Below are 25767 nucleotides of genomic sequence, written 5' to 3' on the forward strand. Positions count from 1 at the left end.
AATTTTGAAAAAAAGCCTAAGACAAGTTCCTCTGTCCCAGTTTACATGTAGCTCAAAAAAACAATTTTTTTTTTTTTTTAATTTTTATTCGAAATAAAATAAAGATCAAAGGGACTTCTACTAACACAATTCTTTAATCATTATACGTGTATATGTTGGAGAGTTTATCTAGATAAACACCCGAAATTGACAGTTCAGTGTAAAGCTTCCGAGGTAGAAGAAACCGGCTAAGATATGTCAATTTAACACAGATAAATGTACTAAAAAAGATAAAACATACTTTTGAAAGCACTTCAAATGATTCAAAATATAATATGATGCACACACATAACTTTGTAAGAACTATAAGAAGAATGATATACTGCAAATGTTTTATATTTAGACTGTGCAGTATAAAGCAAACACAAGGCATTTCTTTGCTTTAGTGGCTTTCTTATTGTGCAGTAGTTTAGTGGTGCAATTCAATAAGAGGGAGTTGCTAAAAGCACTAAAAAAAACCACACAGCCAAAATGTAACATGTTTACAGTAATTACTTTTTTATACATTGTAAACCTACATCATTTTGTACACATGTATAAACTTAACAGTTGAATACTTCTGCTGTGAATAATGTTTAAAATTCTTTAAAAATAAAGAAAAGAAAAATAAGCATCAGTGTACATGCTCACCCACTTGTAAACAATAACAACAAGAAACATATATTCAGTCAAAAATCGGCCGCAAACCAATATTAATTGTTCCTTTTATGAAGCAACTAAAGACTGAAATGGTGATCTGTTTTAAAATATCTTATATTTATCTGTTAATATAAATCCTCGTGACATTAAACTTGTGCAAGACATTGCATGATTTTCAATTATATATGTTCAGTATTACATGTATATATAAGCAAAATACCCCATGTCCTCTTCAACAAACCTTGGGCCTGTATAATTAAGAGGCATTTACATTAAAAGTTTTAAACTAAAGTTTAATGTAATCTACAACTAGATATGCAGTGTAGTTTTAATTTAATAAAAACTGCAACAAATATGTGGGATTAGCTCTCTCTTAGAGGAAAAAACTAAACTCCCTCTAGATCCGCCACGACATTTCTTCTCTTTGCTTTAGAAAATTCTTGCACATTGTAAAACGCGCATTATCCTCGTCTGCTAGGGCAAAATCTTGTGATATTCTGTAACCTGCTAGGTCTTTTGATGAATTAACATTTAACCATATTTTTGAGAATGTTTATATGTACATGTGTACATGTCATTTTAAAATAAATACGTACAACAAATCCTGTTTAAATAGAGAAAGTAAAATTGTGCAATATAGCTAACGCGGTCTTTGCTTTAGACTATGCCCAACACATGTCCTAATTTTCTCCGCACCTCAAACATGTCAAAGTTTCTCAATCAGGATTGGATGAAAAATTTACCCCATTCTTTATAAAAAATTTTAATGTTATGTTTATTGTGCGTTCTTGTAAAACATTTAGACGCTTTTTTAAATATACTATTCTATTAATCTTAAATATTTTTTATTTGAATTGTTTTAACTCCGCAGAAACGCACAGCGACTTCAAACTTTCATATCATATAACCGACCGCCTCCTGGCGGCCGGTAAAAATGCTAAGAAAATCAAGCATCAACTTGGAGACAATTATAATCAATTGGTGTGAACTGTAAAACCGGGTAATAAATGCTCTATAGCTGGTGTGAACTGTAAAACCGGGTAATACCAATGCTCTATAGCTGGTGTGAACTGTAAAACCGGGTAATACCAATGCTCTATAGCTGGTGTGAACTGTAAAACCGGGTAATACCAATGCTCTATAGCTGGTGTGAACTGTAAAACCGGGTAACACCAATGCTCTATAGCTGGTGTGAACTGTAAAACCGGGTAATACCAATGCTCTATAGCTGGTGTGAACTGTAAAACCGGGTAATACCAATGCTCTATAGCTGTACAAGGGCATCACCTCAACTTCTGCTCAGATTAATTTTGATTATGGATATAGATATAATATCTTATTGGAAAGCCACATGTTACATGTTATGAACACCCTTAAAATTATAGCCTACATATGACATTAACATGTGTCTGGTATTCTATAAATGAATCATTGTCCTCTAATTGACCTCAAAGTAAAACAATGAATAACTTCAAAGGTCTGAGGACCATTAAGATTACAAATAACATCAGAGAAAAAATCAATCATTTTCCTTTACACATTCATTTATAATACAACTATTATGTGTACAAACTTTCTGGACATCATTTTTAAAATAATTTGTATCAGCACCACGCTTTATTACTTAGATATTTTAAAATATCTATATATATTACTAAAATGATAATTGTAGTTATTGAAGTTATGAATTATGTTTGCCAAGAAGATTCTTTCTTTAAATGATTTTTCGTTTTCACATTTTTCATTGAAGCATTTGGCAGAAATAATTTGAAGACTTGGAAATATATCAATTACACTGTAAACATACATTTTACCTCACAAGGTCATAATTCTATGTAAACACTATTTCTATGTAATCTTTAAAGAATTTTCACCGCTACATTATTTTTGAATGTGTACACAGTTATAATCACTTGTGCACGTTGAAAAAAATAAACATAATATACAGCAATTAAAACAATAGTTTTCACTGAGTTTATGTTTTTTTATTCAACATAACCAAGGAGAATCATTGCCTGCACTATGACCATTGTGTAAAGTCTGTCCATTGGCATTTAACTTGATCCGCTTTCATTTGATGAATCATTCTGCATTGGGCCCATATGATTAATAAAGGAAAAACAGATATACAGTATATAAAATACAATAATAATACACACTACATCCTGGTAAAAATGATATGTCAATCACAGCATAATGATTAGAAGTTAACAGACTTAAGTAAGCTCTTTTGATTTCTTCAAGATTCCTGGCATAAATATATATCTTTGTTCTCTTAAATCTAACGTTGAGATTCAGTAGATATGAGAATCCTGATGCAAAAGTAAATCGCACCTTACAAGTACATACCAAAGCCTGACCAGCTTGTATCAACAGATTAAAAACACACACAGTTTTTGGCTGCTCACGTCATGTGTTGTTAATAAATAGTCAGTAATGAATAAAATATAGATAAAAATGCATGAAAAATGTGCACTCCTGAACAAAGTACACATCTATGTATTTTGTAAATATTTGAGGACACATATATGTATATACATTTTCTAATTTAAATATCCTTACAAAAAGATGTATACAAGTGTTCAAAATGCAAAATATTTGTGCATGTTACTGTTTGTGTAGTTCTAATTTATGAATCCTTCATAATATTATTAGCCTTATCTATATGAACAAAATCTTTAAAAATATTTGACGTGAAACAATTCACTTAGACAAACAATGAAAATCCTGAGATTTCTCTTTGGTCTGTTTCATGAAATGTGTTACATCATTGCTAAAAATAAAAGTCTTCTCAATGTACTACACATGTCATAGTGAAGCATGAAACAGCATTATATCTTATACTGGTATCACTCACACATGTATACAAGTTTTGTCATTTTAGTGAATACTTCCAGGCACATTAATACTACACGTATAACATACAACGGAAACAAGCAGATCATAGACTGGGACCTTTATAAGTTGCACCGGTCAGTCGTATTTGTGAATAGCATTTTTTTAAAAATATAGTCATAAATTACGAAACCTATACAAACACAGAATTCAGCCTCTTGATTGAGCTGTGGTTACGAGTCTGTAGTATATGCCTTGTTTACTCATTAGGTCACTGTGGCGACCCTGTTCTACGACCTCCCCGTGTTTGATTACACAGATCTTGTCCGCGTTCTGGATCGTAGAAAGTCGGTGAGCTATGACGATACACGTTCTTCCCTCTCGTGCCTTGTCAAGGGCTTCTTGGACAATCTGAAAATAATTTTAATGTATTTAATGATATGAATGTATTCGAGAAAATTTTTCAAGAATGGCACATTTTAAACATTCAATCAATATTTTGTCACTAAATATCTCGACTGTTCATAGTGCAGTTATGGATGAATCCAAGTTATGCCAAGCACAGTGATGTCAAATTCTAATGTCTGGCTAAACAAAATAAAATTTCGCACAGTGGCAACACTTGATATGTAGGTAAAAGATTGTATTCCTGTCAACACGTCCGCTGCACAACAAACTGTTTCTTTGAATAAATGTTAAACAGGCAAACATGTAACATGTAAAAAGCATTGCTAAATGCATAATTTACTAAGAAATAAACTATGTACCTTTTCACTCTCTGTATCGAGGGCAGAAGTGGCCTCGTCCAACAGCAGGATCTTGGGATTTCTGACCAGTCCACGGGCAATGGCCACTCGCTGCTTCTGTCCACCTGAGAGTTGTGTCCCTTTGTCACCACAAAGTGTGTCATAGCCCTGTGGGAAAGAGAAAATGTCAGTTTTTTTTAACATAATTTACCCATGATGCAAAATAAAACAAGTTACACAAAATTGATTATTTTTTCTTCAATATTTTAAGAACTGACCTGTTATATCAGCAATGTCAATAACTAACAACTCTTACTTATTAAACTTGTCTATAATACATGATATGAATTTTTTTTCCTTGAGCATATACATGTCACTAAATTGTACATTTAAAATGAATTGACATGCATACCTATGTTAGATTTTTATAAAGACTGATTTTAATAACTTCAACCATGCAATATATACCATTCCTAATTAATGAAGGGGTGTATCCAAATTTTGCTCAACTTAATGCTTCCAAGACCTGAACATTTTCTACCATTGTTCCTTGACACAGACTTACACTTGGTAAGGATTCAATAAAGCTGTGTATGTTGGCTTTTCTAGCGGCCTCGATGATCTCTGCCATCTTAACCTCTCTGAAGTTATCCCCGTACGCTATGTTTTCTGCGATACTGCAATCAAACAGCACGGGCTCCTGGGATACGATTCCAATCTGACGACGTAACCACTGGACGTTCAACTCTTTGATATCATTTTCATCCAAATACTACAAAAAAGTGAGTGTAACAGACATTTTGCTTATTAAATATGGCATGTGATGACATTCACTTTGCTTTAAAAAATGAAATAAAAAAACCTATTGAAAATACCGGTCTTAAGGTAAAGATCCATACCATCCTATAGAAATAACGGAACTACAGATTTTGTTGAAACTTTTCAGAATCTTAACTGAGTATTTGTCCTTTCCAGATCAGTGTAAATTTTGGGGTCAACCGGGCCTCCTTTTGAAAGGATTGTTACTAAAAATAGACATTGTCTCGTGAAATGACGGAAATGCGGAAATTAAGATATTTATTCTAGCTTTCTAAAATTAAAAACAAAAGAATTTTTTTAACAAATGAATCATAGAGAAAATATGCTTGTTTAAATGTTTAATTATTTTTTTAATCTGCTGATCCACCTAATATTACTTTCTAGGGCGAATTAAACATATTTAGCTCAAAATTATAAAGTTCATTACTAGTAAAAATAAATTGTTGCTTGATATTCTGACTACAGATTTCTTTTTAAAATAAACACGTTATTTTCCAATGTTCTCTCCCTTATATGGCATAAAAATTAAGTGGGGCAGCGGGCATCAAACAAGAAAATTTCACATTTTTAAACCAAATTTGCTGAAAAATGATAATTTGAAAAATCTTTTTTACATCTATACTTTTAGGATTTGGGTGTAAAAATCGCTTTAAATATTTGAAACTATCGATAATAGAACAGTAATAAGTATGGTTTAAATCATAAGTTGAATATTTAATGCATAGACGGCCAAAAATTCGTTTTCACGATTCACAAGCATAATAGTAATCGGGTTCAATCTTCGGAATATTCTATAAACCGTTAATGCGCATTGTTACGTTGTGACGGAAGTGAAAGAAGAAAATACTTTCAGTTTCAACATGGGTAGTTTGGATGCGATTTAGTTGATTAAAAATTTAGAGAAGTGGCACGTTTTACTACTTTTTGTGTCTATGTAATACATTTCTCGCTATTCATAGATACAAATAAGTGGTTTGTTTGCCACATCTTTTTAACGTCTGGTTTCTGATCTCAGGAAATGCTCGGACCTGTCCAAGGAAGGTTCAACGTTGTTTATCATGTTTTTATTCATATACCATATAAAATAGATCAAATTAATGTACGCGGAGATGAATGTGTTCAGTGTTTCCACTTTGTAATGTTTGTTTGTTTAAAACGCCGTGCTTACAGGCGATCATATCCTTGGAAGGCAGAGATCCCCTTCTTAAGCTAGGGACACTCTAGCACTGAATGATCGAGGTTTTCCGTACATAACTCAAATTCGTTTAATAAATTCAAGCTCCATAGTTGATGACTAGAATTGCATTGAGAGCATCATTACTAAAGCTATGTCATTTAATTGGTAAAATGTGAAGTAATTTATATATTTTTAAAATCAATAAGGTTTTATAAATATATGAAAGAGTTCATAATTAAAAGGGTTAAGTACGTCAAACAATAAGAAAATAGTTGTTTTATGTACTCTGACCGAGCTGTCAAAATCACCCTTACACAATAATTTTTGTCAGCACTTATATTTTTTCTCACGTTTCTATAGTATAATTTCTATAGGATGCTTTTTGATTGAAATTTTCATGGCGGATCTAGTGGTGAGTGTGTGTGTTCCCATGGACATTGCAGAATTATTAAATGTACATACTTAACCTAGCAGTACAATTATTCTCTGCCATCCTTGGACTTTTAGTAAGACGTAGTATTCTCGGCACTAGTGTCTTTCAAATGGCAAATAAATTTTCATTGGTTACAAAATTAATAACATCAGGTACTTTTAATCATTGTTGACAATCATTAGACAACTTACCGGTAATCTTACTTTCTTATATGTCCTGAATTTCTATCCCGGCCACATATATTTCAACGATGAATGAAAGCTGTGTAAATTTTAGAGGCTAAATAGTAAATACATAACATCAAGAATATCCCGCCTTACTGATAGTCCTAAGATAACAGTGAATTTTACTAAAAGTGACCTTGGATGGCAGGACCCCTCCTTGGAAAAACTGATCTATGCAAAATTGGTATGATGCTTTAAAAGTCAACAACTCCCTGAGTAAATAGAATGTTCTATGTTAAAGTGATATTTTGATATGGATCCAGTGAGCATTTGTTCCATGAGTTTTGACACAGATTCTCGAACCTGAAATTGTCTGAGCTGATGAACATCACTATAGGTACTGAATATTTAATTTGTATGTATACTTGTATATTAAAAGTACCTGAGGAATAATACATGCATTATGAACTTGGTCTAGTTTAAAAAAAAAACTCTTTTCTGTTGCTCTGTGCCTAAAATAAAAACATTTAATCAAGACATCCAAGATGGTTCAATTTGACTTGTATTGGAGTTTAGGCAGTTCAATTATACTTCTTTAAAATTGTATTCTAATAATGAAATTAAAAAAAAAAAAGATTTTTTTCTTCTCCAGCTTTTTATCATGCTACATGACACAGCACAAAGTCCTAACTCATAAGTTTGGGAAGGACTCTTCATTCATTTGGGAGAAAATGGTTTGATACAAGTTTTGCATGCTGGTCCAATACATTATCTGGCTTTTTGGAACTGTGTTGCTTAGTGCATATTGATGTTAAAATAGATATTAAATGTGTAGGTGTATAATATTATTAAGCTCAATATGATATCAAAAACTATTTATGTAGGAAAAGAAAGAACTGAATAATCACTGGGAAAGTTATGCTATTTTTTTTTTTAAACAAGTATCTTGATAAACCAAGTTTAACATCAACAAAAAAAAACTTATATAATTGTCTCCCCTTTCACTGAAAGTGGGGATACTAAATTTAGGTCTGTGCATCTGTCCGTGTGTCTTTCTGTCTGTCTGTAACACTTTCAAGAAGCCTTTGCATTGAAATTTTACACAGCAACTCTCTGTGGCTCGAGGGAGACCCTTATTGATTTTGTGATCAAAGGGTCAAGGTAATTATGCAATAAATTCTGTATGTTGGAATATTGATTTGTTTTTGAAAAAAAAACACTGTATTAATAATTTTTCATTGAAATAAAAAGCTACAATCTTGACATAAATCCATAAAATCTAAACTGAAACTGGTTATCTTTGTTTTTAATGATTAATGCATGATTAAACCACGCACGAACAACCTAATTGTATAATTATAACATTGTAAGCACTCGGCTTAACTAACAGAGTTGATTTTGTGAAATGTTGGGATTGAAATTTTATCCTTTTCCTTATTCCTTTTTATATCACCCTCTGTGATCTCATAGGCATTCCTACTTATCATCTTATACATGTATTCCCTTCTTTGTTACTGTCATATTGTTATTTGTGGGTTTAAGTCTAACTATCATTACAGTAATCATGGTAATGCATAAAATTGCACATTATCTTATTAGCGACTGATATCTATTGCTGTACTATTCACGGGTGCTTGAAGACAGAAATATCCCCATTCCCCATCTGATATAGACCCCTTGGTCTGTTCGATGTATGTTTTTCTCATTTATTATACATATTGTATATACCGTAGATGAGAAATATGTAATTTTATCATCAATTTGGAAATTGGCTCTAGCAAACATATAACAAGAGGCCCAAAAGGTTCGAAAATGGTTATGTACTATGTACAAGTATATAAGCAAACAATAATGACTTTCGTCAAAAGAGAACCATTTATTTGTTACTCTGTATTTTTTTCAACTTCCAGAGAATCGAACCCAGGACACCTGTCAGTCTAATGACATGTGCAGCAATACACTACATTGTATACCCAAAGCACTACAAATGATAGCTAAAGATTATTGTGCACTAGCTTTAAAACAAATTTTTCCAAATTTTCAGCATATATGTCACATATTATGTGTATTAAGGAATTTTTTTGTCAATGTATCAATGTCCTTTCCTACTTAAATGAAATATTCGGGTTTTTTTTTTATCAATAATTATTTTATGTTTCAGTGCAAGGATAAACCAAATAACAGTCTGGAGCATTAATATTTGTGCAGTAACTGTTTTATGTATGATATATACATTGTAAAAAAAAAAGTTTTCCATAATTTTTTTTCAAAATCCTGAGTCAATCCCCAGGGGACGATATTTTAATTCAAACAATCGAGAAGAGAAAAACGACATATAAAAATTGGAATATTGAAGCAAAGTACAGTACTTGGCCATAAGTGAGTCATAATTTTATTTTTCCACTATATATTTCATTAGGAAACACATTTTTCTAAAATATTCTTGCAGTGTCGTTTATTGTTTCTTTTTAATGTCTAAAACACCATAAAATGCAGAATTTGTTGTAGTTTCTTCACATTATTTCAAAATAGTTTTATCTTTATGCATTACCATGAAATCACAGGTCAAGTGCAAAACAAAAATTTTTAGACTTCAATTTGTTAAGAAATCATAGTAATTTGAGGTTAGAAAATTTTGTCATGACAATATTTTATGATTTATTCTCAATAGTTTAAGTATCATTTTGTTTATCATTTAAGATAAGAAAATTTGAATAATTCTGCATGTTTCAGTGAAAAAATCATGAAAATTGAGCTAAAATTGACTTAGTTAGAATAATCTAACTGTGTCTCGGTACAGGCCCTCACCACAGTTAGAATACGTCCCATATACTTGCAATGTAGCAAATCGGAGCGGATCCGCTCCGAAACGATTTTGAAGAATATAAAATGATTTGCACTGGGAATAACTACCAAAATAATCAAAACAAACCTTCTTGAGATTGCTTATGCCTTTTATCCCAAAAAATAATCCATATAAATACGAAAATCCAATTAATTTTCTCAACGTTTTTCTCTCGATTCAAATTACCTCCATGTTTACATTCGGAACTCTCTAGATTGTTCCTAGTAAATGCACTATGCGAGTTATCGCCCGTGTCTCTTTCTGCTATATTACGAATACACGGAACGAATTCTATCGTTAAACCGGGTCCGTAGGACAATATTATTTTAACGATAGAACATTCTATCTAAAATTGACTTCACAACAAGTTTTTATGAAAATAGGTTTTTCAATGAAATATATAGTTAATAGTGTAAAAATAAAATTATGACTCACTTATGGCCAGGTACTGTAGTTAGGTACCTGAATACTTTCAGAGCCGTACGTGGTTCGAAAATGGTTATGTACTAAGCCTATGTACAAACATGTAAGCAAACGATAATGACTTTCGACAAGAGAACCATTTATTTGTTACTCTGTATTTCTTCAACTTACAGAGACAAAAAAACGACCCGATTGTCGAAGTCTTTTAGTTATCTTGTACTCGAGACAATGAATCTTCCATGCCATCTTTGTTGTACTTTCGGTTTGACGAATCATCTAAATTTAAACTCTCCTTCGATCATGCATCCCGGAAAATAACTGAACATCGTATATTTATGCCTTTTATTTGGAAATTAATGTACCTTTTTTTTTACAATAAGTGAAATCGACGTCAGGCATTTTTGATAGAATAAGCGTCGGGCGCGTTTGACGTAATAACGTCACAAACGAGAATAACGTCACATAACGTTATTTTACGTGGTATGGATCTTTACCTTAAGGGCTTTCAAAAAGTAAAATACTTTAAAGCTTATTTTTACAAGTGAAAGTAGATGTACATATAAATTACTTTGTGTGTTATGTTAACATTCAAGTTTTCATCAACACTTTGGAGTTTAAAGTTTAGATAGAATGCAAAATTGCCACACAAAAAAAGCATGATTTGTTAATCAAAATATAAGTAGAACAACACCTTTTTTTTAACTTGTTAAAGCTGAATCATGAACAGAACAAGAATTGTACTAATTTAAAACAATAGGCCCTTCTCTTGATATACATGTATTATGTTCAAAGCTATCTGATGAAGATTCAGTTTTCTGTGTATAACTACAAACAATATACCTTAAATTCAAAATATTTCCTATTAAATATGGATATTTAACTTTTTATCAAAAAAAGAGCAAATTTTGCATGGACCTTCTGAAACATAATTTTAAAGAGAGAGAAGTGTTGAATGGCCTTGACCTACTTACCACTACCCCTTCCTCTGGGTCGTAGAATCGTTCCATCAGTTGTACTGTGGTACTCTTGCCACACCCTGAGGCCCCCACTAGTGCCACAGTCTCCCCGGGGTTAACTTCTAGGGTCAGACCCTGTAGCACCTCCACGTCTGGTCGTGTGGGATAGCGGAAATGTAGACCCTCAAATCGGACCCTACTGTGAACAGTGAGCTACAAATAAAGAAATTTGAAATAAAATCATTGTTAACACTGTAGACCATCAAATAGTACCTTGTTGTTTACAGTGAGAACAAATGATAAAGTAATTTAATGCCCTGTTCACACGACGAGTTTAATTCGCAGTAAATTAATGCGAACTAAACTAATGCGAATCAAAATAATGCGAATTAAATTGCGTTCACACGACAGCTAATGCGAAGTAAACTAATGTGAATTAAAATTCTACTTCTACGGCCAGGCGTCAGTAAGGCTATTATGATGTCATTTGCAAATCACGTCACCTTATGCAGGAGCAGATGCATTTGACATAATGTTACAGTGTCTCTACACACATTTTAGTGATTAACACAATTTTCCTTAGTTTTCAACTCAAAAATAGCACTAATACTTCGAGCTAACCACGGACATGTAGCATTTGACCTAATTTTGGCATTACGCATGCCTCAAAATTTAATTCGAATTAGCTTCGCTTAGCGTTCTCACGGAGCTAATGTGAAGTAATTTAATGTGCAGTAAACTAATTCTAATTAAACTAATTCGCATTAAATTCTCCGTGTGAACGCTAAGCGAAGCTAATTCGCAGTAACTTTACATTTAATTCGAATTAAACTCTCCGTGTGAACAGAGCATAAAACAGAAAGTTTAACACAACACTTAAAACTTACATCTCTCTTGCCCTCCTCAGAGTAAGGGTCAATTTTGGGTTCCATTTTCAGCATGTGGAATATATGGGCAGCAGAGACTTTGGCTTTAGAAGCATCAGGAGCAAAAGCACTGGCTTGTCCTAAGGCCATGGCACCAAACACAATGGCACTAAACACCCTGTTTATAAAGAAAAAGGAATATTAGATTGCATAGAATGATCTCCCTTTGTTTAAGGCTTACATCCAAAAGAATATTGACTGAGGGGTTCTAGAGATATGCTCAGATTTGCTTATTACATCACAAATTTTTTACAATCAGAAAACTAAGCTTTTTCCTCAGTTGGACTAAAAAATACTAGAAAAAAATGGGGGGTGGGGTTTAGAAATATTAATTTCTCCCTCGATTTGTATCATCTGACTCACTTAAATACATCAGTGTACTCCATCTCATTCTGTCGTATCAGATACGCCCCAAACCAGAAGGAGGCCGCGTAGGCAAAGAACAGGATTCCAGTGGCGAAGGAGAAGGCGATGGCGGTCAGGTGGGCCTTCCTCAGTGAGGCGCTGTAAGGCCCCTGGAGCAGGGCCTTGTAATTCTGAACCATCTTCTCCTCCTTGGTCAGGCTAGCCACGGTACGCATGTTCTCAATCGATTCCGTAGCAGTTTTTCCTGCTTCCTCTAATGCTTCTTTGTTTTGTCCTGTGATCAAAGGGATGAAACGTATTTTGTTAAAAGGACTAGGTGCAATTATAGATTTACATGGATGCATTATTATAATTTCAAACACAGAAATGGAAATTAATGTAGTTTTAATGTAGCTAACTGAACTAAGATTTTATAGATGAACATGTGAACACGCTTAGACTGAATTGATACTAAGAGTGAAGTGATTTGACTTAATCATACATTTATATTGTAAACTAAATGGATATAAACAAAAATTGTGTATAATGGACCAAACTCATCTGTCCCTGGCACTTCGTTATAAGACTATCTTACTGTATTTGATCTTCACACTCATTTTAATTTTCTCTACTCACACTCATTTTAATTTTCTCTACTCACACTCATTTTAATTTTCTCTACTCACACTCATTTTAATTTTCTCTACTCGCATTCATTTTAATTTTCTCTACGAAAATCCTGAATTATGCCATTTTCCTGGAAATAATTCCCTACAGTGAGAAGACACTCCCTCACCTGCCACTCCTTGTAGCAGCTTCATCTGTAACATCCCAGCAATCATGATGAATGGCAAGAAGGCCATTATGACCAGGGTCAGCTTCCAGCCGTAGATAAACGCGATGATGATGGCCGTCCCCAGGTTAGCTATACTCTGTACAATACTCCCAAGTCTGGCTCCAGAGATCTAAAAGAAGCATTAATTCTTACTACGTACGTTGATAACTTATCTATCACCACTTAATTAAAAATATTATATGATGCAATCTTGCTTGCAACACTTTTAAATAAAGAAGCCTTGATTTTTCAAAAGGAAACTATAAAGCTACAATAAACCTAAATGGTGAATAAATCAAAATAATCGTAAGTTTCAATCCATCCTGCCCACATGTACTGAATGAAAAGACTTGCACCTACCCCTTGAACCTGCGAGGCGTCAGTGGCCAGTCGTGTGGTGAGAGCACCTGTCGTGTTTTTATGGTCGTCAAACCAGGAGATGTCCTGTCTCAGCATCGCTTTGAACACTAGACGTCGTAGCCTCATCGTAAGGGATTCCCCAGACACTCCAAAACAGTAGCCCTTAAATAACATATAAATATATAATTATGTCATTAAGGAAAGGAATTCTTAAAATTGACACATTGTAGCAATATTTGAATCCTCTATAGAAATTATGACGTACCTGAATGAGAAAGGTGAAGAAACTGACACCTCCAATTCCACAGAGAATGAGAACGTACATTTCTACTTCTCTCTCCTGTTTTTCTTGGTCCGGCTCAGAAAATACCTACAGAATATCAGGTTCATTTATTGATACATACAACCATACAAAGCATATGCAAATTGCCTCAATTTGAGTTAACAGATAACTACATGTGCTCTTGAAAACTTAGAATAGAGAAAAAACAAAAATTTAGATAATTTATCTCAGCAATAGATTTGCAACTGCTTCATTTTTTTTTTTTAAATCACTATCATTGGACAATATTTACGCTGAACAAGGAAAGAGTATTAAATATTTTGTAAATATTTTTTCGCTGATGTCTTCAAAAACCTTACCCCTAAGATTTCAGAGAAAATGACAGCAAACGAGGGTTGAACACCTCCATTAAGCAGGGCAGCCAGACAACCAAACAGAATATAGGGCCATTCCTTAGCGTTCATCCTCAAGATCTGGGCCATGCTAGCAGGTGGTGGCTCATCGGACTCTTTCTTCTGAAAAGAAATTCATAATATCAGTCACAATTGAGACAACGCAATCATCTTAATTTGAATGTTTTGATATTCAAGTAGTTTTCTGTCCTTTCCAGCTTCATTTCTATTTTTGCTATGCAAAGCACAATATAAAACAAATGCTTATAGCAAAGTGCCTTGAACAAGTAATTTTGATTTGTTTTTAGCAAGCATATAAAATATTTTAAATTATATTAAATGAATACTCCTTTGCCGTAAGCATGAATTTATTCTAGTAAGCATATTTGTTGTAACAGTTTAATACCAGAATTACAATGCATTCCAAAGATAAGAAACATCCAATTTCAAACATATTAAATGAGATGCATAAACCTAAAATATCTGTAACAAAATGACAATTAATGCAGTATTCAATAATGTAAAACAAGCTGTGGACATTGGCCTAGGTAGCTCAGTCAGCAGAGCATGTGGCTAGTGATGCAGGGGTCATGGGTTCGATTCCCGGTCCAGCCAAACATTTTCTCCTTTCCTGGCAAAAGGGGCGAAAATAAAATGGGGGCAAAAACTTTCCCTGTTCTACCGTTCTTTCTTCTACTCACCTTTTTCTTTCCCCCTTTCTCCTCCTCCTCCACCCCCGGGACTTTATCAATGGACACCTGGTTTCTGAGCGGACTCTTAATCTGATAGGAAATCTGGCGATCCAGGGACTTCTTCTCTTTCTCCGATGGACTGGCAAATTTAGAAATCAGCATTTCCTCTGAAAGGTCAAGGAGAAATTAGTGGTTCTTCATTGCTTTTTTATAATGCTAATTATCTGAATGTTATCTTCTGAAGCAAGTAAGATACTTTGTGTCAATTATAGATAAAGTCTATAGAATTTTTTATACATTTTAAAGATTTGTGTAAGGTTTTTTTTTTATAAAAATATAACAAAACAAATATACCGGTAGAGGGTTTTCTCCCTTTGGTCTAAAATAGTTTAACAACCTTTATCCTAGCTGTGATATTTGATAATTTTTGGAGGGTAATTTACAACTTTCACAGAAATATATGACTTAGATTTGTTTATTCATTGTTTAAAAATGCACAAAGTAAATATTTACACAGTCATTTATTTCTGCTTCTAGAATATATGATGTCCTTACAAAGTAAGCAATTTCAGCATGCATTTATGCAAACATGCAAATAGATAAATATCAATTTTATTGATAGGTCTTATGATTTCGAAAAGCTTTAACTTATGAATGATGATTAGTTGTGTACTGTTCAAAACTTGCAATGACGTTTTTTATCCTAGAAATGTAAAAATTTTCACTAAAAAAAAATAAAAAGATAAAAATTTACAAAATGAAAATGATCCTGAATTTACACATCTGATGCTAAGAAACTGATGCATCGTTAATTCTCTTTATAAAGGTCAAGGACACTTGGACGATACCCTGCTATTTTTCAAAATATTTATTCAGGAAAGATTTATCAACAGTGACAATTTAAACAAAGCAGTATGCTTTAATTTTGTTAAATTGTTAAATAATGATCAAATTTATTAGGTTTTTTTTGTTAAATACGACAAATCTATGAAGTAAACATACCTTCTTCATCTTGTGACCTTCCTGTGTTTTAGTTAGCATGAAATGAGACGACAGTAAATAGAAAAGTTAGCATATCAAAGAACACTAAATAAACTAAACCGGCTGGTTATTTATCAACTATACAGTGAAATATGTTTTAGACCACAAAAAACACCAGTCATAATTTTACAAAATCTTTAATTTCAGTTAAAGGTAAGGGTTTCTGAATACCTGTGTCTTTTTATTCTGGTCTAAAACATATTTCATTTCACCAATGACTGGCATTAATAACATACAAATACAACTATTAATAAAACGTGCACACTTGATATTAAAAAATGTAAAATATAGTGCAATATGTCATCCAAAGCAAATAATCCCCCCCATCACTACTTTAAAAAAATATGTTTTTTGTTCCTTTATCAATAGGATGTAACTGATCCCCTCTGACAATCAAAAACATTTCAAACACAAAAACTTCTCAATTTATCTTTTAAAAAATACCTCAATACAATTACATGTAGCTAAGAATAACACTTAATATTTTCATGTTTAAACTTTGGATGACTTGTGCATGCATAAATACATTCTACATTTAAGTGTTATACAAATGTATGGTGCCAAAAGACTACAATATTAATATATTGTAACTAATTCACTACAACCATTCTTCAATGCAACCATTAAATGTATAGATATGGTGCATTTAGCTATACCAAGATTGTCTTCAGCCTTAAGTATATGTATATATATATATATATATACTTATACAAAGCATCTATACTCTAATTAATTTTTTTCAATCTTGAAGAACTTCATTTCAATTGAGCAATATACTGTAAAAAAAACAAGAGGCCCAAGGGCCTTGAATAACTCTTCTGATAAATTATACAACCTATACTAAGACCCAAGATGCATCAACTGACAAAGTTTGATGATTCTTAGCTATTAGGGGCTGAAGATATTTAAATTTAACTATAAAATACTATAAGTAGGTCATGGTGACCTACTTTTTGATTGAAATTTTCTGAGGACACAAGATGCATTAATTGACAAAGATTGATGATTCTAAGCCAATAAGTACTTGAAATATTCAAAAGTGGGTCACAGTGACCTACTTATTGGTCAACATTCTTCGAAAACCCAATGTGCATAAACTGACAAAGTTTGACAATTCTAAGCCAATAAGTACCCTAGAATACTTAAATATAGCCATAAATGTCACAAGTAGGTCACAGTGACCTATATTTTGATCATCATTCTCCGAGAACCCAAGATACATCAATAACAAAGTTTGATGATTTTAAACCAATAAGTACCCGAAATACCTCAATATAGCCATAAAATGACAAAAGTAGGTCACTGTGACCTACTTTTTGACCTATTTTTTGGTCGACATTCTCCGAAAACCCGAAAACCCAAGATGCATCGAATGACAAAGTTTGTTGATTCTAAGCCAACAAGTACCTGAGATACTAAAATATAGCCATAAAATGTCAAAAGTACGTCACTGTGACCTACTTTTAGGTCGTTAGTCTCCAAAAACCCAAGATGCATCAACTGACAAATTTTAATGATTCTAAGCCAATTGGTACCCGGGATACTTAAATCTAGCCATAAAATGTCGAAAGTAGGTCACAGTGACCTACTTTTTGGTCAACATGCTACTAAAACCTAAGATTCATCAAATGACAAAATTTGATGATTCTAAACCAATTAGTACCTGAGATACATAAAACTAGCCATAAAATGTCAAAAATAGGTCACTGTGACCTACTTTTTGGTCGACATGCCCCGAAAACCCAAGATGCATCGCATAACAAAGTTTGATGAGTCTAAGCCAATAAGTACCTGAAATACTAAAATATAGCCATAAAATGTCAAAAGTAGGTCACTGTGACCTACTTTTTGGTCATTAGTCTCCGAAAACCCAAGATGCATCAACTGACAAATTTTAATGATTCTAAGCCAATTAGTACCCGAGATACTTAAATCTAGCAATAAAATGTCTAAAGTAGGTCATAGTGACCTACTTTTTGGTCGACATTTTTTGAAGACCAAAGATGCATCAACTGACAAAATTTGATGATCATAGGTCTAAAAGTATTCAAAATATGCCTTTAAAACAATTTGAAAACAAATGCCTGCAAAGTTCAAAAAGTAGGTCACAGTGACCTACTTTTTGATAAATATGTTTTAAGGCCTCTAGATGCATCAACTTACAAGATTTGGTGATTCTAAACCTCTCGGTGTCTGAAATAATGGGATTAAATTTTTAGAAAAGATTAGCCATAAAATTCAAAAAAGTAGGTCACGATGACCTACTTTTAAGTTGATGTTGTTTGTGGACCCAAGATGCACCAACTGATAAAGTTTTATGATCATACGCCTTAAAGTGTTCAAAATATGCCTCCAAATCAATTTGAAAACAAAAGCCCGTAAAATTTAAAAAGTAGGTCACCGTGACCTACTTTTGTATTAACATGATGTCAAGTCCTGAGATGCATCAACTTACAAGATTTGATGATCCTAGTCTTAATAGTAAGCAAAATATCAACGTTTTTAATAAGTGTAAATTTTGGTCAACTTTGAAGTGACCTTGAGACCACGCCCTTTGCCCCAGGGTCATGCCTTGAACAATTTTTAATCTTCAACATATCCCTACCCTTGTATGTAAGTTTGGTGAAAATCTGCCTGGTGGTTCTGGAGAAGAAGATTTTTTAGCAACCAGTACTTTTGGTTTTATTTTCGTGATTATCTCCCCTTGTTTTAGGGTCCAACCCCTAATTTTAGTATTAATGGTAGCCCTTGGGCCAAGGATACTCTGTGGCAAATTTGACAATAATTGGCCAAGGGGTTCTTGAGTTATGGCCCATATTCTAAAAAGTTAACGCACACCGCACACCGCACGACGCACACCGCACAAATGGCCATAGCATTAGCTCTTTGAGCCTTTGGCTCAGAAGAGCTAAAAATCATACTTGGGCTGAAATAAGAACTGAAATTGTTGTGACCAAAGACAATCTTTTGATCTCTAACAGTTGCGCAGCCCAATGAGCCATACAGGTACAAACTAATGAAAAATATAAACACAAAGGCAATACGTAAACGAGTAAAATTAAAAAAAAAACATTTAACTGACCTTCTTCATCTACTTCCCGAGTCTAAAATGAAAACCCAAGGCAAGATTAACTAATTTATCCTTTAATTCTTCCTCCATTTATTCAACATTTCAAAATCAGGTAAAATTCAATCTTTCTCAATCATAGAAATTTTTTTTCAAAGATCATTCAAAAGCAAAGAGAAGTTTGATTGACAGCCATTGGCCTCACCTGATTGGTCACCAGTGTGAAGTACACGCCCCCTTTTTTCATCAGTTCGTCGTGTGTTCCATTCTCCACTATGACCCCTTCCTGGAATCCCGCTATTTTATCAGCCGTTTTGATGGTGGACAGTCGGTGTGCGACCACTACAGTTGTTCTTCCTGCTCTAGCCTAATCATAGAATTTACATCTTAATACTGCACTTTTAACATAGTTCAATAATTCATTTTGAAACTGTTTAACATAAAAATTGCCTCTTTTGGTGGCTTTTGAAGAGGGGTGGCTTCATTAACCTCTGACAATACTGTAGATCACTAAATTTTCGTGACACCTTATTTTGGCGAGATAGTCATTGACTTTTGAAAAGCGAGACAAAATTTTTGCGAATTGTGCTTATTCCTGTATATAATCTTAAGGAATATTATTATACACGAGAATTAAATTTTCGCAAGCACACTGTCTCACGTAATTATGCTAAAATAAAGTTCTCACGAATATAAAGTGATTTCCAGTATTATGAAACATTATGCTACTTAATAATTTTGAAAATTCTGAGACAAAGACTTTTCTGACACAGGCTTCAACTTATATCTCCAAGATTACATTCTAATACAAGTATTTCGTAGCTGTCCTATATTATGACCTCTGACCTTGTCAAGGGCCTCCTGTACCACTGACTCGCTCTCTGTGTCCAGGGCTGACGTGGCCTCGTCCAGCAGTAGGATTTTGGGATCCCTGACCAGTGCCCGGGCAATAGCGATCCTCTGTTTCTGTCCACCACTCATCTGGGCCCCGCGCTCTCCTACCAGCGTCTCGTATTTCTATACAAAAAATATGTAATGCTTCTTTAAACTTTCATTTTTAAAATTGCAAGTAAAAACAAACCCGGAAACACAATGTATTCACAATGACTTTTTTTCCCCTTACATTAGGAAGTTTCATGATGAAGTCGTGGGCGTTAGCCATTTTCGAGGCAGCCTCGATTTCTTGCTGGGAAATCCCTTCTTTGCCGTAGCGGATGTTTTCTGCGATGGTTGTGGCAAACAAGACAGGTTCCTGGCTGACCACTCCTATCTGCTGTCTCAGCCATTTTGTATTCAGACTTCGGATGTTTTTGCCATCAAGAGCGACCTGGATAATGGATTTAAACATTCAGTTTAATTCTTTTTCCAATTTGTATCAAAACTTGAAATAAAATTAAGGAAACAGACGTCTTTCTTAAACTTCTGCAAAACTGACTTCAAATACAGAAAAAAATTGAAAGTCTAGATAAATCATAAAATGGCTCACAAAGTCTTATGTCAAAAGACATTCCAGTTTCAGAGTGAAATCTTAATGCACTGCTTGTTGCAAATTGTTCTTTATTAAATTTCTAATTTGTTTCAAATTAAGCAACACACATATATTTCAATTATCAAAAGATAAATCATTCAAATATACCAAAATAAAAATTTGAAAGCTTACAAAAAAGGTTTAGAAAACACTTGAGAGAAGTTATTTTTATGCTAGTAATTAAGACATCTAAAATGCACGAAGCAATTGTGCTTCAAAACACAATTAACTTTTTCTGTCTCCACCCTATAACAGACTTACCTCCCCTTCCTCCGGGTCGTAGAACCTCTGTAGTAGCTGTATGATGGTACTCTTGCCACATCCACTTGATCCCACCAGGGCCACAGTTTCTCCACGATTGATGTCCAAGCTGACACCTTTTAACACCTGTTAATTTACTCAGGTCATGAACTTAATGCAAAATTACTCTTGGAATGTACAGAAATAAAGGTATAAGTCCAATTTTTCTCTTATATTTGATTCTTGTCACTCTAACTCTTGATTTTTGTGACTGTATTCTTATTTTCAAAGGAATCACTTCCATGTGTAAAATTATAGTACAGTATAACTCAGTTATAACAAAGTCACTGGGGCCTATGAAATTACTTCGCTATATCTGTAATTTGTTTTATCCTTAACAAAAAATTTGTTACATTAATATAGCTGGGGACCCAAGATAACTATGCTAAATCTGAGAATTCCCAATATCTGTGTTTGTACTATACGATTTTTACAGTAAGATGTTTTAGTTTGTAATTTTTTTACCTGTACTTCCTCCCTGGCCGGGTATCGGAATCGGACGTTCCTCAGCGTCAGGTTTCCGCTGACGGAGGACAGTTTCTCCCCCTGATCCGAGGCCGAGTCAATATAAGGCTCCTAAATTTTAAATGAACAAGATTTTTATGATTCAGTATTAGTTTCCTAGATCACTTCTCTCATGATATAATGGTATTGACTAAATGTCATCGTATCTACAAACGTAGATGATAATACAAAATTTCTTCTTAAATACTTAAAGCAAGGCAAATCCAGTATAATTGAACTCCTCTCATTTTCACTGCTTCATCAAGCCATGATAATAAAGGGTAAATCTCTAGCAATGAAATGCTACACCCAGCTCTATACAAGTCCTACCTGTTCTATCAAGGCATAGACAGTGAATGCAGATCCCCTTGCCACAGATAAACTTTGCATGCTGGGAGCTGCGTGTCCGAGAGAAAATGCTCCAATCAGAACACTGAAGAAGACCTGTTAAACAAATGTGTATAGTATAAAGATTAACATTTCAATAAATATCCTGATGAAAAAACTTTATCTACAAAGTTGTCTGGGCCTGAGATCATGAAACAACCTAACAGTGAGGACATAAATGTAAATTTACAGGAGAAAAAAAATAGGCTAACTTACAATGAGGATAAAAATATTTCAACCTATAGTTAGGACAAAATTGTCAACATACAGTGAGGAAGAAAATGTTAATTTAGGGGAGAATAAAAATTTCTGCTTTATACAAGAGGACAATATGTAAACTTACAATGAGGACAAACCTTTACTGTAAACTTACAAGAGGACAAAAATATACTGTAAACTTACAAGAGGACAAAAATATGTAAACTTACAAAGAGGACAAAAATATACTGTAAACTTACAAGAGGACAAAAATATACTGTAAACTTACAAGAGGACAAAAATATACTGTAAACTTACAATGAGGACATTGGAGACTTTGTAATCATCATCCTCGCGGATTAGCTTGGCTCCGTACCAGAATCCGAGACCATAGGCACAGAAGACCACCAGATAAACCAGACCCATGGACCAGCCCACAGTGATCCCCTTCTTGACCCCGTTCTTCTTAGCTTCCTCCAGATGGCTGTCATACCTGTACAACAGAGAGACACTCAATAAGAACTCCATGTAAAAGACAGGTAACTTTTTTTCCTAATAAAACTTTTTTTTACACAACAAAGTTGAAGACAGTACCGTCTCCCTTCTTTTACATTAAAGATTTATGTGATTCCAGTATATTATCCCCTTTGAATGCAAAGTGACAAAATTATAAATACCCCGATATATTAACACACATATTCTAGCATACCACCATCTCTGGTGCTGGTTTAGCACTGTCCTATTGTAATCAAACACTGCTTCTTCAAAAGCTTTAAAATTCTCAAAAAATTGAACTTTTAATCATTCTTAATTCTACATCTACTTAACCTGATTTTGGAAGATAGGAAAAATTTAATTATAAAAAATGCCAAACTATAACTTCCAAGCTATTTCTGTATGGACATATACCTGGCACACTCCTTGTTCTGTCCACCAAACGCGGCCACCGTTCTGATGGCTCCGAGGACTTCCTCCGCGACCGAGCCCGCCTTAGCGTATGCAGTCATCTCCTTACTGGCGCTCAGGGACAGCAGCTGAAATCAACAAACAGAATAAACACAGTTCAAGAATTAACACTAAGTGCCACACCAACAACCAGGGATTAATCTAGGATTTGGGGGAAATTATCCTTTCTAGAGAAATTGAGAAATCAGCTGTGGTTCTTGGGACCAATCCAAATCCCCAGAGGGTGCAGGGTGAGCTTAGTTGGGGGGCATCATGGTTCGTTTTCGTTCCTGGTGGAACATAGGGCCTCGGCAACAGTTCTCCATCGCACTATATTTTGAGCAGCCTTTTTCATGGTTGGGGGAGCATAATTGAATTTAATCATTTTAATGACCATTTAAAGTGCATAAAATATGAAAGTAAAACCATATTTCACATCTTCTAAACATTTTTACTTTAAATTTCCACTTTCTTTGAAGGAAAAAAATCATTTGAGCTTTTTATCATTGTCGGGGAAGTTTTTTACTCATCAAAAGTTTGCCAAGGGGAAAATGGGATAATCAGGGGAAATTTTCTCTTGGGGAAAAATACCGAATATCAGTAGTAAATATACTCTAGATTAATCCTTGACAACTACATCAAATTACAATTATATACAGAGTTTGATTTTCTTACTTCTGTTTTTAAAACCTGCTTCGAATCTCTCTTTTTGTTAAAAAAAGATTTTATCCTAAATATGTCAGTGAAAGTTTATTTTTTGAGAATATTTAGACTGTGTTCTATTTTTTTTTTTTTCTTAAAAGTGCTTCAAAAAGTGCTGACAAACAAAACACATCTACAACCTTAACCACGTTAACCATGCATTTCAATATGGAAACTAAGAAGAACTATGGAAACTTGACTTTCTCAAAGATTTTAAAATTAGGATTTTAATTTTGGTAACCGCAAAAGTCAACATTTCAAACGCATATCAATCAATCAATTCATCAGTGAGGAATCTTTGTGGCTTACCTTGTTCATCAGAGTGGCTACTCCAGCCAGCAGTGGGGTAATGGCCAGGATGACCAGCGTTAGTTTCCACCCGTAGATAAATCCGATGGTGAATCCTGCGAAGAACCCAGCCATCCACTGAACAAAGGTCCCCATCTTGTCACCGATTCCAAGGTGGATTTTATTGATATCGCTAAAAAAGAGAGAGAAGGAAAGATGATAAAAGAAGAAGTAATGAAAATGTACTATACTTACAGTGTACAACATCTGACAAAAAAAAACTCATAACAAGATGCATTTGTGAAAACAATATACCCCTGGGATTTTTCCAACTGGGGGCATAAAAATTACTTTATTTAGCACAATTTTTTATCATACAGTCATACCTCATTACCTTTAACTCAAGGGGACTGAAAAAAAAAACTTTTGAGATATCCAAGAATTCAAGATTTAATAGTTAAGACCCTTAATAAATAACTATTTTGGACATCCAAAAGACTTCAAAATATACATGGTATTCTAGATAGCAGTGTTTAATACAAAGAAGTTGTACTGTATTGCAAGCAATTCTTACTCTGCGAGTCTCGTGCTGAGCTCCCCTGAATCATGAGTGTCAAACCAGCCTATCTCCTGTCGCATTACATTGCGGAAGAACGAGATTCGGATTCTGTGGCACTGTCGCTCTGCAGCGGTCACCCAGCCTACCACCTGTCCGTATCCTAGCACCAGTACACCGCAACCAATGGCTGCACAAAAGAAATCAATTTGAATCGTCAATAATCCAAATTAAACTTCAAGACAAAGTTGATCTTTTTATCCAAACTTCATAATTTATAAGAATTTTTTTTTCAATATTCATGTGTGCCCATCTTAAATTAAAAATATTCCATATATAAGGAATATGTGCATTTGTACCTTCCTTCCTATCCAATATCATGCAATGTTGGAACCCACTAGTTTTCTCTGTATGGCACTGCAGAGAAAACATGTTGGTTCCAACAAATGAAAATTACATCGTAGCTTTTGTCTACAATGTATGAATAACTATTAAATTATCTTTCAATTTAATGAAATATGTATATTTTTTTTAATTCAATATGTATAAACACAAGATTTATCTGTTGTTTTTTCTTACTTACCTATGTAATAAACAGCGAATTCTGTCATAGTGTCCAACAAATCATATTGTATGGAATTGTTGTAAATTGAGAAGTCTGTTACATTGTAATATGTTGTCAAGTTCGGCAAATGTGGCCTAAAATCAAATACAGTGGTTCAATCAGTTATGACAATGAAAGCAGAATCAAAAAGTTAACAGACATCACGTCATGAAAAGTTTGTAAAAGCAGATTCCATTGTAATTAATTTGACTTCAAAATCATGTAGTGTGAATTTTCATCAAAACAAACAAACAAACAAACAAAACAAACACAAAATTTTCTTTTTGCCTCAGAAAATTCAGACATGTACAATATACTCCCTGTAGAATTTTGGGATTCTTGATGATACTTTCTACACTTAGTCCCTAACCCTTTAACATTCAGATATGTACAATATACTCACTGCAGAATTTTGGGATCCTTGATGATACCTTCTACACTGAGTCCCTGGGATTGTAAGTAGGTAGAATTCAGGCTTTGGAGGAAATACTGGAGCTTTCCCGACTCCACGAAGGTGTCAATCATATTTCCGAACACGATGATCATACAGGGCAGGGCGGCACCATGACACAGGGCACAGAACGATCCCAGGAGCATCAGTAACACGTCCAAACAGTCCGCATACTTAAACTAGTAAGAAAAGAACAACATGCATTATTACGACTTTAAATGATCTTAAATCACACTCTAAATATGCTAAATTAATCCTTCCTAAAATTTCTGCTTACACGATAGTTT

The 25767-nt window shown here is 33.8% G+C and overlaps 1 protein-coding gene across 7 annotated transcripts in view; it reads right to left on the reverse strand.

Moving 5' to 3' along the window:
* Positions 1 to 2250: 2250 nt before the first annotated feature.
* Positions 2251 to 25767, reverse strand: part of LOC134279025 (ATP-dependent translocase ABCB1-like) — a 32406-nt gene continuing 8889 nt past the window's right edge. For all 7 annotated transcript variants that reach the window (XM_062761359.1, XM_062761357.1, XM_062761358.1 and 4 more), the window contains 24 exons: positions 25433 to 25659; positions 25009 to 25124; positions 24444 to 24615; positions 23891 to 24062; positions 22844 to 22968; positions 22253 to 22427; positions 21680 to 21793; positions 21311 to 21421; positions 20807 to 20932; positions 20141 to 20344; positions 19864 to 20034; positions 19223 to 19384; positions 19033 to 19054; positions 14919 to 15076; positions 14185 to 14340; positions 13808 to 13912; positions 13543 to 13704; positions 13144 to 13312; positions 12366 to 12642; positions 11964 to 12120; positions 11092 to 11289; positions 4825 to 5031; positions 4281 to 4427; positions 2251 to 3924 (listed from right to left, as the gene is read on the reverse strand). In XM_062761359.1, the coding sequence (XP_062617343.1) occupies positions 3724 to 3924; positions 4281 to 4427; positions 4825 to 5031; positions 11092 to 11289; positions 11964 to 12120; positions 12366 to 12642; positions 13144 to 13312; positions 13543 to 13704; positions 13808 to 13912; positions 14185 to 14340; positions 14919 to 15076; positions 19033 to 19054; positions 19223 to 19384; positions 19864 to 20034; positions 20141 to 20344; positions 20807 to 20932; positions 21311 to 21421; positions 21680 to 21793; positions 22253 to 22427; positions 22844 to 22968; positions 23891 to 24062; positions 24444 to 24615; positions 25009 to 25124; positions 25433 to 25659 (3834 nt within the window). In that variant the 3' untranslated portion in view covers positions 2251 to 3723. The remainder of the gene's footprint in view (positions 3925 to 4280; positions 4428 to 4824; positions 5032 to 11091; positions 11290 to 11963; positions 12121 to 12365; positions 12643 to 13143; positions 13313 to 13542; positions 13705 to 13807; positions 13913 to 14184; positions 14341 to 14918; positions 15077 to 19032; positions 19055 to 19222; positions 19385 to 19863; positions 20035 to 20140; positions 20345 to 20806; positions 20933 to 21310; positions 21422 to 21679; positions 21794 to 22252; positions 22428 to 22843; positions 22969 to 23890; positions 24063 to 24443; positions 24616 to 25008; positions 25125 to 25432; positions 25660 to 25767) is intronic.

The sequence above is a fragment of the Saccostrea cucullata genome, unplaced genomic scaffold, assembly GCF_032062105.1.
Source record: "Saccostrea cucullata isolate Sc308-1 unplaced genomic scaffold, CSIRO_AGI_Scuc_v1 ctg11827, whole genome shotgun sequence".
Lineage (NCBI taxonomy): Eukaryota > Metazoa > Mollusca > Bivalvia > Ostreida > Ostreidae > Saccostrea > Saccostrea cuccullata.